Raw genomic sequence first — 17,410 nt, forward strand, 5'->3', positions numbered from 1 at the left:
GACGGGTTTTCTTATCAATAGTAGGGCGTAGTCATAATGTTATGGCTGATCAGTGTCAATATTACTGTTTAGAACATAATTGCTACAATAATGAAGTAATGTATATTGTATCGCTTTTGTTCTACCAGTACTGCTTGGCTATTTAAGATAAGTTTTCTCACCGCAATAAACACGCATATCTCTAATGGCGGAGCTTACTTCCCCCACTCCCCGCGCCCCTCTCAGATTTCATTCTTCTTTTGGACAGAACGTTTATACATTGAGACTACGACAGAGTGCAGCTGGCGAAACTTACTGGTAGACAGAGGCGGCGGCGGCGGCAGCCACGTTGGGCGGGAAGCTGCGACGCTGCTCCCTGCTGCCAACCCCCGCTGCCGCCGCCGCCGCCGCCCCCGCGCCGGGACGGCCCAGGGTGCCGCACAGCTGCAGCTGGCGCCGCGCGGCTTCCACGTCCGCGTCACTTGCGCTGCGCGCTCTCTCAGCCAGCCGCGTCACGCACTCCTCGGAGCTGGCGCGCGCGCGTAGCCCGCAGCGGGCGTCGCCCACAGTGGGCGGCTGCAGCGTCGCCGCCGTCACATCGCCGCCTCCGACGCTGCCCCTGCCGGCCGCCGCGGCCATGGCAGCTCGGAACGCCGCCCCCCGGCCTCCGCCCCCGGCGCCGTTCTCCTCTGGCAGCACCGAAAGCTTGGAACGCAGGAAGGCGTACGGGAAATGCGACGTCCGCCTCGCACCGGCAGCGCCCTGCGCTGCCGCGCCACCTGCGACGCAGGAAGACCTGATAGCCCTCTGCCCAAGGAAGAAAATCACAGTGGCACCAGGAATATAACCATGTCACACTGACAGTTTGAATTCTCGGCAGAGTTAACAAGGAGCCGCACACACTTTCCGATCAGAAGTATACAGACACCTCTATGTAATGCAGAATTGACCAATAGGTGTCACCAGAGGCGGACCCATACTGCATTGTTAGTACAGATGCCCGTTGAGTAATAGGGTAAGATGGGTTTAAATTAATGATTTCAACTTTTTGCGCCCCAAAATATTTTATTACAGGCGTTAAATTGTAATGGTGAATAAGTTTTGTATAATAAAGGGAGATTTCTCCAAGATCTATTTTCCTTCATTATAAATAGCAAAATTTAAAATTCTGAAACAACGAAAAAATTAAAAATTTGTGGGGCTACACAGTATGGCAGTTTTCACTTATTAACTGTTCTAGTAGTTGTTGCATGCATTTGCTACAGCTGATATGTTTACAAGCAGCAGCCTCCCGACACAAATTTCGTGAAATGACTCATTGTTCTTATCATACCTGATCCAATCCCCTTTCTTCACAGATCTATGATCGTAATATTTGATGTTGCAGAAACCTCGAGGTACGTGTTCTTCCTTTGATCCAGCTTCAGGTAAAGCTGAAGACGAATTGTCTTCCGGATTTGTCCTCTTGACATCCAGTGCATTTCTGTAGTCCTTGACGTTCTTTCTCTGAGACTTTTCAAACAGCAATTTTCTCTTCCTTCTTTGAAGCCGGCCGAAGTGGCCGAGCGGTTCTAGGCGCTACAGTCTGGAACCGCGCCACCGCTACGGTCGCAGGTTCGAATCCTGCCTCGGCCATGAATGTGTGCGATGTCCTTAGGTTAGTTATGTTTAAGTAGTTCTAAATTCTAGGGGACTGATGACCTCAGAAGTTAAGTCTCATAGTGCTCAGAGCCATTTGAACCATTTTGAACAGTGAGATGGGCTGGTGAAATCAGATGGAGTGGTGAGTTTTCCTCTCCTCGCGCGTGTGGTACCGATGGTTTTCGTAGCCGTTGGTGATACAGAAAAAAATGATGAAGATGGTGGTTCTGAGCTCTGACTTTCCGAATTTATTGTAGGATTAAAAGGAGCTGCAGACTCTGGGTTTACTTCAGATTCTGTGGTAAAAGAACAAGACTCACATTCAGGAATGTGGTTGACGGAAGGAATTTGATGGTATTTTGTTGGGACTGAAGGGGGAAATTCCCTTGCACTCAGATCCCTTTACGGCATTTCCTACATTAGCTCCACGTCTCCAGGTGACGTCGAAAATTTCAACAAAAACGATTTCTGTAAGGGAGGTTGAGGGATTATTTTGTATAATTAGGCTACGTGAATACTTTAATAAAGAAGATATAATACATAACATATTCCGATTCACAAAGTTCCACGAAGACTGACGCACATCCCATTTCCTTACTATTTTTAGATGTGAGCAATTACTCAAGTTTATAACAGACGTCGCTAGTTGTATTGTTGCATACCTAGTGGATCCTATGTAACTGGCAGCGGAAAAATTTATGACCAACATTCATGAACTTTAACAACAGACCTAATTATAAACAGGTTTAAGCCAGCCGATGTGGCCGAGCGGTTCTAGGCGCTTCAGTCCGGAACCGCGCGACCGCTACGGCCGCAGGTTCGAATCCTGCCTCGGGCATGGATATGTGTGGTGCACTTAGGTTAGTTAGGTTTAAGTAGTCCTAAGTTCTAGGGGACTGATGACCTCAGATGTTAAGTCCCATAGTGCTCAGAGCCATACGAACCTTTTTCTTTTTTTAACAGGTTTAATGTTGTATTGCGGATTGTTATAAGCGGTGCTGACTTACCTCTTTTATTCCTTTCTGGATGACTGCTGTCTAGATTAAATATATCTGGAAAAAGATTCTTGCGCAAGTGCGCGACTTGTCTAGCGTTGGTGTTGGACTCATAATGGCATCCAAGCTGACCACACGGGTTGAGTAGTATAACATTTTCTTATTTCTATCCACATATCCCCATGATTAAGAAAGCCCCACCCTACCCTATATTCAGCAGAGACATTTCAAAAGCCGCTCAAGTCGATTGTTCGTAATGGGACTGTGAAATGGAAACGCGAAGAAACAGCCACAGCTAGAACAAGACCAGACAGAGCTCATTTGCCGATAGCAGGGACAGTCACGCATTACAGATGGTTATTGTAAAAAATCGTATGAGCGCAATGGAAGGAATTACTCGTCAGTTCTGCCAGCAGTCCACCTGGCGTAATGACTGTGCGCTGGGAATAAAAAAGAATAGGGTAAGACGGTCGAGCAGTAGAAGCTCCTCGTATGCTACAGATTAGCGTAGAGAGTGCTAAGCGAGACTGCGTTTGTGTAAAGAGCATCGCCACAGGACGGTGGATGACTGGAAATGAATGATTTGCAGGAGCTGAATCACTTTAAGCCCGTGGCAGTACGATGTAAGGGATTGGGTTTGGCGAATGTCTAGAGAATGTTACCTGCCATCATGTTTAGTGCCAACAGTGAAGTATGGAGGAGGTGGTGCAAAGGTACAGTGGTGGTTTTCATGGTTATGCTATGGTTCCCTTATTGGAATTAAGGAAACGCTAAATGCGGGAGAATATTGGGTACTATAAGTGTAGGAATTGTTCGGGGATGATGTTTATTTTTATTAGTATAACAGTGCATCCTGTCATAAAGCAGCAACTGTGGGGCAATGGTTTGTGGACAACAACATTCCCAAAATGGACTGGCCCGCCGAGAGTCCAGGCCTGAACATAATGGAACACCTTTGGGATGAATTCCAAGTCAATTTCGCTCCAGACCCCAGCGTCCAACACCACTACCTTCTCCGGTTTCGGCTCTTGTGGAAGATTGGGCTGTCAAGCCTTCTCAGAGAATAATACACCTCACTTAAGGTTTCCTCTGCACAGTTCAAGCAGTCATACAGTTGAAACGTGGACACACTCCATATTAATGTCCAGAAACAGATGCCCGTATACTTCTGATCAGATAGTGTACGTAAAGAAAGTATGTTTGTAAGTATCCTGGGCATTTATTAGACGTAAAAACGAAGGAAGGATTATTAGGGTGCAACGCTGCCTCATAGACGAGGACATTAGGACATTAGATACGGAGCACAATTTCAGATAGGGGAAAGATCGGGAGATGTGAAATAGAATTTGATCGTGTCCGATCATGTGACGCATACCGGCATTCGCCTCAAACGATTTTGGGAAATTACGCAATACCCGAATCCGTATGGCCAGACGGGGCTTTGAACTGCTGTCTTCGATTACGAGTCGGCTGTCGTACCACTGCCTCGCACTGCTCTGTTCCATTGAAAGCAGTAAACGAAATTCTGCCTCTGACACAATGCACGTTATTAAATGCTGCCAATTGCGGAGGCTTCATTCTTCATTTTTCCGGATATTAAAGTCGTTGATTATAGCTATATTGAAACATTTCTTTCGTGTCGTCCTCGGCGTTTCCGCCGCGTCGCAGTTGCGGTCGGAATCCCGTTGTTCTGGGCGTTCGAGACGAATCCCAAGATTAGGCGGGGAAATGTTTACTGGCGGATCGGATTTTAATGCTCAGCGCTACTATAACTCAATAAGAAAATGTATCCCCCGATTAAGTGGAGAAGCATTTACTAGCGGAACGGATTTTAATGCTCAGTACTATTACAAATCAAAAAGAAAATGTTTTGAACCAGCTGACACGATCAAACTCGTCACTACTAAAAAACTTGCTATACAGCTGCATTCGGGAGTGTTCGGGATACAACCAGCGGACTGAAAAACGCACACTGCTAGCAGTTCATCAGATGCCGCTGTCTCCTATCAACTTCTTGTGATAAACAATGAAATGAGCGTGTGGCATCGTTGGTCGTGAGGCCCCGTACGGGGAAGTTCGGCCGCTAAGTGCAGGTCTTATTTCAATCGACGCTACATTGGGCGACTTGAGCGCAGGTGATGAGAATGAAATGATAATGAGGACAACATAACAGACAGTCCACGAGTGGAGAAAATCTGCAACACGGCAGGGAATCGAACCCAAGCCCGATGCACGGGAGGCAAGCACGTTACCAGCCAACTAATCAGGCGGATTCTTATAATTATACCCACAAAGACAAAAACTGAAATACAGATCAAAATTAGTTGGTCAAAAGACACACAACACTAACAGAGTTCAACTTGCGGCGAAACAAGCGCTGTATCATTTGAGAGATACAGGGGTGAGCGAGTGTGCCGGGAATTATCCCAATTCACTGCTATTAATTGCGCGCCTGTGCGTAACATACAAAGTATTGCGCCATAATCTAAGAATGAACTTAAAAATTCAGGTTGCTTTTACAAACTTTGTCAACATACTCTTCAATGTATTAATGTTAAAATTGTTAAAATTCTGGGTGATCAGATGAATATGTATCCATAAATACAACGTTTTAAATAAAAAACAAGTGGCGCTAAATAATAAAGACAGAAAGCTAAAGATTGTCCAGAATATGCATATGTATGTCGCAATCAACTAGTCTCAACTTGATAGGAGCAATATTTTGGTCAAAATCGGCGTTTTTACGAAATATAGAAGACGCTAAATATTAGACTCAGAAATTTGAAAATTCTTATGAAGCTTCAGTTTGAAAAAAAAATTAACAATGTGACATCATTAAGCTACCTCTAATAGCTTTCAAGTAATTTACTAAAAACTAAATCTGGAACAAAAATGTCCTTATTTGTAATAGATTAAGTATCAGTTATATTAATGATAGAAAGTCCTGTTCACAGCACTTGATTACATCCATTAAATGGTAAAGTGATAGCAAGTTTCAAGACCTTAATGTAAATAAAGGCCTCTTAAAGAAGTAGCTCAGAGTTCATGTTCTATTGTCAGTTTCGTCTACAATTTTAGCTGGCAAAGTTTAAATGCAGTCGAGCTCAAACTTTTTCTGTGATTAAAACCAACTTGACTCCACTCATATAAAAAATATGAATTTTATAAATTGGTTTATGATCGAGTTACTAAAATATATGTACCTGAGAAAGCGTCCATTTAGATGCTGTTGCCATTGGCATACAGCGGATGACGGCAGATGTTCTCTTTGGCCGTCCGCTGGGCTCAAATACAACTAGGGCCTGAGTAGTAATGACACACACTCAACTACCAATCGGTCCGCGTCAGTCAAACGCCGGCTTACGCCTGCCTCGGATGACGTCACAGACGGCCTGCTGCTAAACGCATGTTTTCGGGAAGTGAACTCGCGAGGACTGTACATCTTCCTGGATCCTTTAGATTTCCGGAAGTAACTGTTTGTGTGCCGCCCGTAATGTTAACTAAACCTCGTGGCTGGTGGTGATATTATTTTACTCTTTTGTGGCGAGCAATTAATTCTGATTACTAGTGGTCAGGGCGAAAGACCATTTAATGGAAACTTACCGAAGAGGTCGCCTCTGAACTGCTTATAGTGCTGTTTATGATGGAGATATCATTATTATTATTGTTATCAGGAATTTTACTATGTTCCGCGTCTGAAGTTTTATTGAATATGTGAATCAGTTACAGCTCAAAACTTTTATTTACAATCATAATACCTGATACCGCTGAGTAAACAGTGAGTAGAAGCATTTCTTCCAGTGAGCACAAGAAGAATGTCGACTTGCAGATTGGAAACTGTGGTCAGTATGTTCTCTATCGCTTTCTGGCTGACCGCAAAAATAGTTTTCAAAAAAATGGTTCAAATGGCTCTGAGCACTATGGGACTCAACTGCTGAGGTCATTAGTCCCCTAGAACTTAGAACTAGTTAAATCTAACTAACCTAAGGACATCACAAACATCCATGCCCGAGGCAGGATTCGAACCTGCGACCGTAGCGGTCTTGCGGTTCCAGACTGCAGCGCCTTTAACCGCACGGCCACTTCGGCCGGCCAATAGTTTTCAGGCAATAATAAAAGGCAGCGAGCAATAATTCTTATTCCACCCGCCGCCCCACAAAGTTTCTTATAGAAATAAATATAATTTCATTAGATCGTTCCAAGTCCATCTTGTTCATGAGACACCACCTCCATCAAGTCTCTGCTTCCATAATGTGATATAAAGCTTCTTTCTTCGGAGCACATGCGTGCTCACCAAACCGCAACATCCGCCTAGATAACCAGAAAAAGATTAATTTAAAGTCTGTACCTGCACACGAAAGTTACCTTACGGAACATGAAGATTAGCTCAATCTCAATAAGGTATATACAACACAATTAACGCATCACCCACAATGGCCATAACGCCCGGAACTCGCCTTCTACACTTACGACAACTGCCAGCAGTTGCCTCAATTTGGGAATCACCGAGGAGCTCCATGAATAGCCGATAAGCCCATGGGTCTTCATGCAGCCCCTTTTAATCCATTCGTATTGTTGGCTCTAGTAGATATTTTACTACTACCCGATTAACCTTTAGTGTATATTTATTTTTCCGTTGAATTAAAACTTCTTTTAATACTTTATTCTGTTCACCAATTTTGCTAGGTCGACATATCGTATGAAACTGTCCTAATGTTTCTTGACACATTCTTCCATTGTCAAGTTTAACGCCAGAACTGCCTTTCCTTGAGCCAGAAGGAGGTATTCTTTGATTATTTCAGGGCTCAAATCTTGGATTATAAGTGGAGAATAACGATGTCACTTGGTTGGTAAGCTGAGACTTCACGACATAAATTCTCCTGGAGAGATTTGTGAATGTCAGTGGAGGAATGGCAGCCCATTCTCCCTGAGGACCCGCAATAGAGAGACGGTAGTGATGGTGGACACTGGGGTCTGGAGTGAACTCGGTGTTCTAACTCATCCCAAATGTCTCCCAGAGTGTTCAGGTCGGGACTCTGGGAAGGCCAATCCGTTTCAGGAATGTTACTATCCACAAACCATTGACTCACAGATGCTACTTTATGACAGGGTGCATTGTCATGCTGATAGAAACAATAATCATCTCTAAACTGTTCTTCTACTGTAAGCAATACAAAATGTTGCAAAACATGTTCACATCCTTACGCATTTAACGTTATCTTAACCGCAATAAGGGTACCATACTCTAACCACGAAAAATGTCCCCAAAGGGTAAAAACAGCTCCTCCGAATTTGCATTGTACGTGTCCTGGTGGTACTACACATGACAGCAGGTAACGTCCTCCACCAATTTTCCTAGCCCAAATCCTTCCATCGGATTTACCACAGGGTACAGCTTGGTTCATCAACCGTTCTCTGGCGTCGCTCTTTACACCACCTCAAGCTTAGAATTGACTACAGGAATGCGTGGCTTATGAGAAGCTGCTGGACCATTGTACTCTATTATTTTTAACTACCAGCGCAGACCGTTGTGGTAGCTAGACTGCTGGTATTACTTTGTAAGTCACGAGTAATTCCTTTTGCTGATTTCAGGCGATTTTTTTACAACCAACCTCTTCAATGCTCGACGGTCAGTGTCATTCATTATGTGACGTCCGCCTGGTCTTGGTTTTAGATATTGTTGTTCTTCTATGGCTCCACTTCAGAATCACATCGTCAACAATCGACTTGGGCAGCTTTAGAGTACAGTGACTAGTCTACGTTCGAAGCCAGCGGGCCCTCCTGATCGACCCTTTCTGTTGTTCCTGCCTCTCTGCTGTCAACTTAACACTCCCCGCCTGCCGGTCCGCATCCTATGACGTCTAGTGGTCAACGGTGCATTACGTACAGGTATCTGGGTACTACTGATCTGATCGTATATTGAAAACAGCTTGTCAGCAAACACAAGACGTTAAGCTACTAGTAAAGTACATTTTAGGAGGAGGAGCATAAAGCATTTATTGGCTGCCAATTCCTTCTACGTCATTGATGAATTTCATAGCAGAACCAATGAAGTGCTAATTATAAAGTACATCACATGATTTGAGTGCTCCATAATATCTGACTTTGTCAAAGTTTCAGTACAGTAACGTGATCCGTGTGGGTAAGATTTGAAAAATGTTTTTGTTTTTGACGATATCAGAATAACAAAGTGTTTAGAGGGCTGCTACCATAGCAAAAGCCAATGAGAGAACGCGCTTGGTCGCACCTTCTGTTCCGTTCACTGTTGTTAAATCTGTCTGCTACTGCGGGTAGTGGCTACTGTAATCAGTTGTAGACGATGCTCGCGGCCGATGACATAGACAGTTGTGGTACATATCGTGGAGTGCTTTGTTTTACTGTGCACCGAACTTATTTTGCGCTGCAGAATGTCTGAAGCTTGCAGCGGAAGTATTCAAAAAACTGTGATCGCTAAACGGAAAGTTCAGCAACCTGCTCATGTTTTGCGTGGTCAGACATGTGAGTCTGTGTGCTCCGTGCGAGCCTCTTACGAACGCAGTCGACAGAACTGCAACCGCTTCGAAGATACATGAAAACGCTGTCGTCAAAGTTTGTAAGGAAGATACTGTGCGGAAGGGGGCGAGTCTGGTTTGTCTAGAGTACGGACACCCGGTGAGAGGACTGAATCAAGAGTAACGAACTTGCACTCTTTTCAGCAACATGGTGTTCGTAGCCACATACACACATAAAAAAAGTTTTGCATCTCCGCGGTTCCCAGGACCCCTGAAGATAGACGTTGACTGTGGATATTTTATCACAAACACAGTCCTTCTGAATGTTCAGAGATGTCACTAAAACCGCCCAAAGATGTAAACAACTATACATGAGCAGCGCCTATTAGACGAAGGGGATCCGACAGCCGATCAGTTCTAGTTATTCCACCACGAAGCAGGTACACGGCTCATGTTGTCTGTAGTTCAACCATGCCTAGACGGTCAATACCGCTGATCGATCGCGTCCGCATTGTTACTTTTTGCCAGGAAGGGCTCTCAACAAAGGAAGTTCCAGACGTCTCGGAGTGAACCAAAGTGATGTTATTCTGACATGGAGGAAATACAGAGATACAGGAACTGTCGATGGCATGCCCCGCTCAGGCCGCCCAAGGGCTACTACTGCAGTGGATGACCGCTACCTACGGATTATGGCTCAGAGGAACCCTGACAGCAATGCCACCATGTTGAATAATACATTTCGTGCAACCACAGGACGTAGTGTTACGACTCAAAATGTTCAAATGTGTGTAAATTCCTAAGGGACCAAACTGCTTAGGTCATCGGTCCCTAGACTCGCACACTACTTAAACTAACTTAAACTAACTTATGCTAAGAACAACACACACACCCATGCCCGAGGGAGGACTCGAACCTCCGGCGGGGTTATAAATGAAACTGTGCGCAATAGGCTGCATTATGTGCAACTTCACTACCGACGTCCACGGCGAGGTCCATCTTTGCAACCACACCGTGCAGCACGGTACGGATGGGCCCAACAACATGCCGAATGGACCGCTCAGGATTGGCATCACGCTCTTGAGCCGCGCTGCAGCTCGCATTGGTGCTCTTTGTAGGCTTCCGTTCTCTGTTGGAGACCAGACGGTATCGTTTAGTTGGCATGGTTGCGGTTGTTTGTCTTCTTCTTGTGTTGACTGGTGCCACTCGGTTTCGCAAGCGTTATCTGTCCACTAGTGGCAATATGTGGTAACTGTTGTCCTATCTTTGGGGCGAAGTCGCTGTTTTGCCGGGTCGTGTGAGTGTGAGTGTGCGAGTTCGGTTGGGGACTCAGAAGGAGCCAGATCCAAGCAGCGCGGGAACACGCCGGGACCGCTTGCGGCACTCAATGTTTGCCATATGGCAGAGATGTGGTCACGAGGTTGCACGACCTCGTCGTAAACCGCAGCAAGCTTTAAGTGTTGCTCTTCGTAGTGTCACCGAGGCGAAGAGCAGCGAGTGGAGTGTTTTCTAGTCTGGTGGTAGTGGTTACTTTTTCGTTCTGGGTGCTCTAAACACCGTATTCTGGGAACGTAATGCAGACCGCCGGTTCCGGCTTTGGCGTATTGTTCCATCGTTGAATTTGGTTTATCGGACGTCAGGTGGCTTGGGCAAGAGTATTATTAGTCATTCGTTAGACCGCCACTAGTCCGAGTTTCCATCTTGTGAAGTGAATGCAACTTTTGGCTGCCTATCCCATTACTCGCGAAATTGTTTGTTGCCAGACATTCTCAGAGGTCGATTCCTGGTGCACTCTCTGGATCAGTTGCTTGTTTTTTTAATTAACTTTGCTATTGCATTTGCTGTTTTACAGCAGGTTTCAATTTTTTTTAATTTATTGTCATGCTTGCCGTGTAAAGCCTTCAGCCGTGATTGTCGTCGCTTGCCTTAAAATTCTAATTTGGTACTGTATTTACGCTGTAAGCCTTTAAAACCTTATTTACTGCCATTCCTGACGTCTGATCTCGTCTGCTGTGTTTGTGGCAACTTACATTTAATATGTCAATATCTGTAATTTGTAGTTGCAGCGAGTTGTAAACAATTCTTAATTTATTGCCGTTCCTGGCGTGTAAGACCTTCTGCCCGAATCACAGTGGCTTGCTTTTAAAACATTATCTGTTGTATCTGTGTTTAATGGTTATTTTCTAAATCGTATCTCACTGAAAACACTATTATGTACACAACTGTTTATTCCTTCATTAATAATGAGTGGTATTTTTTTATTTATTCTTGAGTCTGGAATTAGCCGGCCGTTGTAGCTGAGCGGTTCTAGGCGCTTCAGTCTGGAACCGCACGACCTCTACGGTAGCAGGTTCGAATCCTGCCTCGGGCATGGATGTGTATGATGTTCTTAGTTTAGTTAGGTTTAAGTAGTTCTAAGTTCTAGGGGACTGATGACCTCAGATGTTAAGTCCCATAGTGCTCAGAGACATTTAAACCATTTTTTTTGAGTCTGAAATTATTGGTTAATAAATTATGTGAAACTGTAAAAGGCAAACGGTAGTAACTGATTACGACACTGTCCACAGTCGTAACCGAAACCTACCTTCCCTTTTCTCCCAGGTTTCAGTTCTCTTCACCGATGAGTGTCGCATATGCCTTCAACTAGACAATGGTCGGAGACGTGTTTGGACACAGTGCCCAGCGAGTGCAGCAAGGTGGAGGTTCCCTGCTGTTTTGAGGAGGCATTATGTGGGGCCGACGTACGCCGCTGGTGGTCATGGAAGGCGCCGTAACGACTGTACGATACGTGAATGCCATCCTCCGACCGATAGTGCAACCATATCGGCAGCATACTGGCGAGGCATTCGTCTTCATGCACGACAATTCGCGCCCCCATCGCGCAAATCTTGTGAATGACTTCCTTCAGGATAACGACATCGCTCGACTAGGGTGGCCAGCATGTTCTCCAGACATGAACCCCATCGAACATGCCTGGGAAGTATTGAAAAGGGCTGTTTATGGACGACGTGACCCGCCAACCACTCTGAGGGATCTACGCCGAATCGCCGTTGAGGTGTGGGACAATCTGGACCAAGAGTCCCTTGATGAACTTGTGGATAGTATGCCACGACGAATACAGGCATGCATCAATGCAAGAGGACGTGCTAATGGGTATTAGAGGTACCGGTGTGTACAGCATTCTGGACCACCACCTTTGAAGGTCTCGCTGTATTGTGGTGCATCATCAATGTGTGGTTTTCGTGAACAATAAAAAGGGCGGAAATGATGTTTATGTTGATCTCTATGCCAATTTTCTGTACAGTTTCCGGAATTCTAGGAGCCGACGTGATGCAAAACTTTTTTTTATATTACGAGAGAAAAGAGTTTCCAGTTATAGAAAAACTGTGCGTTGCTCCTGGCGTGGTGGAGTTATTCAGCAGCAGCAAGTCTTCTTTCTTAACGGTTGTCAGAGCCCTCGGTTTGTGATACAAGAAAGGTTAATGGACTAAAAATAATAGTGGGGAGAAGTGACATCATAGCGTAGCGTTGTCGATTTTTAAGAAACCTGGATAAATGCCGGTCATTCCGTCAGAAAAGGGTGAATAGATGATAGCATATGTTGAAGTTCTGCTGTCCCCATTGGAAAGGGCGTAAGGATTATTGTCTTGAATGCTGGAACTGCATCTGATTTCGTACTTAACTGTATCCTCGTGTACAAATCGAGGAAAACAACCGACTACCACGAGGAGATGGACCACGACAGTTTTCTGAAGTATTTCAAGGAGCATCATAGCATTCAGATACTAAAGATAAAGCTTCGACGATAGCAACGTACACAGCCGACTTTGTTGAAAGGTTCAAAAACCGTAGTGTGAAAATTCTGGGTGTTTTATGAAACGCGAAGCTCTTGGAAACTGTGGAAAACCGCCACAATTTCAACAGTTGTTGTGGACGAGGTAGCTAAAGAACATGGCCACAGAGTCCTTAGACTTCCACCACTACCGCTACCTCAACACCATCGAAAATGTTTGGGCGGAGGTCGAACATTATGTGGTAACAAATAACAGCTTCAATGTAACAAACATTTAAAAATTGTTAGAGGAGCCAATAGCGCAAATGGCGCCAGAGAAGAGGAGTAATGTTGTACACCACACAGATTTTGAGGGAGCATGCAAAGGTGGAATGAGTGTAGAAAGTAGTATTGAAAATACAGTTATGTTCTTAGGCAATTCAAGTGACTCTTCCAGGGACCAGAGCTCAGATAACGACAGAGTCGAGGAAGACAGTGATTCTGAACTAAGTGTTGTTTAATTTTTGCCGTAATTCGTCTTTTTTGTGTTTGTGTATCATACTTTTGACTGAATAATGTGTAATAAATCTCATCTCATTATTAAGGAATACTCCTCTGCACAAGTATGCACACTATAGTGACTGGTAAGTGCTTAATAACTTAATGTAAATATTTAAGTACTAATTTTCCTTTTAAATGCTTATCTTAGTGTTGTTAGTTATTGTATTTAAATGGTCTATTCAGACCCATCTTAGCATCCCTTTCGTATCGAACACTACGGCTTGATTTCAGCAAAAGACAGTGCTCTTCCTGATGCTTTTGAAGACATTTACAAACAATAGAAACACAGTATCATTTTATACACAGGAGTGCGTTAATTAAGCGGCGAGTATATTACGCTCCTGTAAAGCGAACTCAATACCGCACGTTGAAAGGTGGCGTGAGAAGGTATTCAGTACGGAACTGCACAGCTGTTGCTGCTACGGCCATAATGGGGCACACGAACCGGCGAACCGACAATATTGCCACCATCCACGCCCAACTGCGCTCGCTGTCAATCATTTGTTGTTATCATCCGGGTACTGCAAAGCGTACTACTTATTTAATGCAATTTAGTATGTCTGTCGTAAGATTTTTAAATAAATGAAAAAATACAACGTGTGGCTATAAAATAACAGAACTGATGCTTTCACCGAGTAAGTACGCATGCGCCAAAGATGAACGACAAGTTGCAGCGAAATGTGAATCCTAAACAGTCGTATGCGGCATCTCTGATGTCTGCAGAGAAATCAATATGGTTAGGGCCTCAGTTTGTTTAAGAGCTGTTGTTTTCTTTGCCGCAAAAATGATAAGTGTAATAATAGAGCAACGAACTGCCGTGAAGTTTCACATGAAACTTGGAAAAACTGCTACTGAAACGTATCTTTTACTAACATAAGTGTCTGGCGGAAACTGTTTATCACGTACAGTACGCGAGTTTTTGAGTGTTTCAAGCGTTTCCAAGATAGAAGAGAAGCCGTTGAGGCAGATTCACGCCCAGGCAGCCTTTCAACGTCAAAAACGGATGAAAATGTCGATAAAGGGAGGTAAGTTGATTCGATCTGACCCTCGTTTGAGCAATCGAGCGAAGGAAACTGAAGTAATTGACAAAGAGTGAGTGTGGGAAATCTTACACCACCAATTTAACAAGATTAAAGTGTGTGCAAAACTGGTGGCGAAAATTCTGACGATCGAACAAAAATAAGGTCGTGTAAATGTTTGTACTGAAGCTATGAATACGACTGAAAATAATTATAATTTCTTGGAAAGGGTCATAACATTTGACATATCTTGGTTTTTCACTTGTCATCCAGAAACTACAGTGAGTCCAAAAAGTATTCGTCTAGCTGCATGTCTTTTAGAAAACAAATTCTGTGTAACATGAAAATAAATGTATGCAAAATCTAAAGAGCCAGTCATGTAAGAGGTACCGCGTAAGTTCTTTTTGTTGAAAAGCAAGGAAATAAATGCATCCAAATCGACAGCAAGGTTAACAAAATAGAAAATGTAATACAAGAGCTAGTTCATAAAGTATTCGTCCACCATCTGAACATGCCGAGTCTGCGCGCAGTGAATAAACTATGACGCTGGCCCACGGCACACACTAGAGTCAACCGCGCGCAGCCCCACTCTATCGCTTGTGTGTGGTTCTGAAAGGCGCCGATACAGTGCAATTAGCACCATCGGCCGTAAGGGTAGTGAGACGACGCTGATCGAAAGGAAACTTATTCTGCGCTTACATAAAGAGTGCAAATCTTCTTACGAGATTGCTAAAGTAGTCGGTACACCTAGATCGACGGGTCAGTCGATAATAGATCTATTTTGCGCAACAAAATCACTAAGAAACTAACCATGTACCGGATGCCCTGACACTCTGACTGATGCAGACGTGAGATTTAAATGAAGAAGAAACCTAAAATCAGCGCTCCTAAGTTGGCTGGTGAGTTAGTCTAGGGGAAAGAAGGTATGTGCCAACACAATCAGAAATACCTTCAAAACGTATGGGTATCACGACCGGGTAGCGCGCAAGAAATTTCCGGGTAGCGCGCAAGAAATTTTGGGTCAATGAACAGAATCGAAAGAAACGTCTTCATTTTGCGATGCAACATAGATTCAAAAAAGAAGAGTTATGAAATAGATTAATATTTTCTAATGAGAGTAAATATAACGTATTCATGTCGGATGGTAGGCGAAGGTGAATGCGGAGATGTTGCCACTCAATCTTGTGCCAACGGTTAAACACAGTGGTGGCTCCATAATGCTGTGGGGCTGTATGAGTGCTGCAGGTGTTGGAAAATTACATTTCATAGAAGGTACAATGGATCACCATATATATATCAACATTTTAAAGGACAATCTGAATCCTAGCGCCGAAAAATTGGGTCTGCAAGGAAATTACATTTTTCAACAAGATAACGACCCAAATCATACGGATCTAAATACAAGGCTGTGGCTCCTGTACAATACCCCAAAACGACTTAACACCTCTCCTCAGAGCCCAGACGTTAATCCTATTGAACACCTTTGGAATGTACTGGAAGATAGCCTGAGGAGAAGACACAGTTCCAAAAAGAGAGACCTAAAAGAAGCACTACAAGACGAATGGGAGAAAATTCCAGCTTCTCTGACGGCACACTTGGTCAAGTCGATGCCCAGACGATTACAAGCAGTAATAGCTGCAAAGGGAAACCGCACTAAATATTAATTTTCGTAACTGAAATAATATTTTCAGGATGTAAATTTTAAAAAAAGCGTGGGCAAATACTTTTTGAAGTAGCCCTTGAATAAATTCTCCATTTTGTCAAATCTGTTATCGCTATGGAGGTAGTTATTTTCTTATCCATCAATAAAAATAACTTCCAAGGTTCGTTGCGTATGACTGGATGTTCACGTTTTATGTTCCCTTCCTTTCACGTGACATACACTAAGTTTTTTTTTTAAAATTACGACTATACGAATACTTTTTGGACTCACTGTAAGCGCCAGCCCATGCAATGGAAGGGCACAGCTTCACTGAGCGCTGAAAAAGCACGAATGAGCATATCCAGATTCAAAATGATGATTGTTTACATGGTTTTTTTTTCCCATCTCCACACTTTCGGGGCATCTCATTCGGAATATGTAGAATGAATAGAACAGGGTGCCTAATGTAAGCTAGTATTTCGCCGTGGTGGGACTCACTGGCGGTGCCTATGGAGTTGATGTTGTCGCAGGAGACGGCCTTGGTGGGCACGTAGCCATTGCTGGCGGTGGGGGCGGAGGAGGCGTCCCTGGCGGGGCTGCCGCCGGCGCTGCTGCCCCCGCCGCTCTGGTCGGCCTCCGTGCAGCCCGACGCCGTGGAGGCGGCATCCTCCGCGTCCGACGCCGCTCCCGCCGCCACCCCCACCACGGAGGCGGCCAGCGAGCGCAGGCCGTCGTCGCGCACCAGGTGCGACGTGCTGCAGCTCTTATACAGCGCCGCCGCGCTCACGTCCGACGCCGAGCCGGCCGCACTGCTGCATGCCGAGCCGCCGCGGAACGGGCTCACCTGAGGATGGACGCGCAGCTGTCAGCGAAACGCCGCCACGCAGCCTCACGCGCATGCAGAGCTATGCTATTCATATAAGCTCTATATGAATCTTGGAGAATGATGTTTAACTACCCACAGATGGCGAGGCATTCCTTACTGAGAGAAATGTACACTAACAGAAAAAAGAATCGTAACACCACAAAATACGTTTGTCTGGTTAAGATGTTTAAGCGATTAAAATGGCTCTGAGCACTATGAGACTTAACTTCTGTGGTCAACAGTCCCCTATAACTTAGAACTACTTAAACCTAACTAACCTAAGGACATCACACACATCCATGCCCGAGGCAGGATTCGAACCTGCGACCGTAGCAGCCGCGCGGCTCCGGACTGAGCGTCTAGAACCGCTAGACCACTGCGGCCGGCTTTAAGCGATTAACATTGCAAGATCGCAGATTAATGTAAACGTGTGACAAGCCATTCCAAT

At 44.6% G+C, this 17,410-nt stretch overlaps 1 protein-coding gene across 1 annotated transcript in view; it reads right to left on the reverse strand.

Annotated features, from left to right (window-relative positions):
• Positions 1–17,410, reverse strand: part of LOC126484950 (uncharacterized protein KIAA1522-like) — a 488,837-nt gene that overhangs the window by 154,575 nt on the left and 316,852 nt on the right. Inside the window, exons 4-5 of the mRNA XM_050108551.1 lie at positions 16,596–16,941; positions 296–758 (exon numbers count right to left, since the gene is read on the reverse strand). Of these exons, the coding sequence (XP_049964508.1) occupies positions 296–758; positions 16,596–16,941 (809 nt within the window). The remainder of the gene's footprint in view (positions 1–295; positions 759–16,595; positions 16,942–17,410) is intronic.

This window comes from Schistocerca serialis, chromosome 6 (assembly GCF_023864345.2).
Source record: "Schistocerca serialis cubense isolate TAMUIC-IGC-003099 chromosome 6, iqSchSeri2.2, whole genome shotgun sequence".
Taxonomy (NCBI): Eukaryota; Metazoa; Arthropoda; class Insecta; order Orthoptera; family Acrididae; genus Schistocerca; species Schistocerca serialis.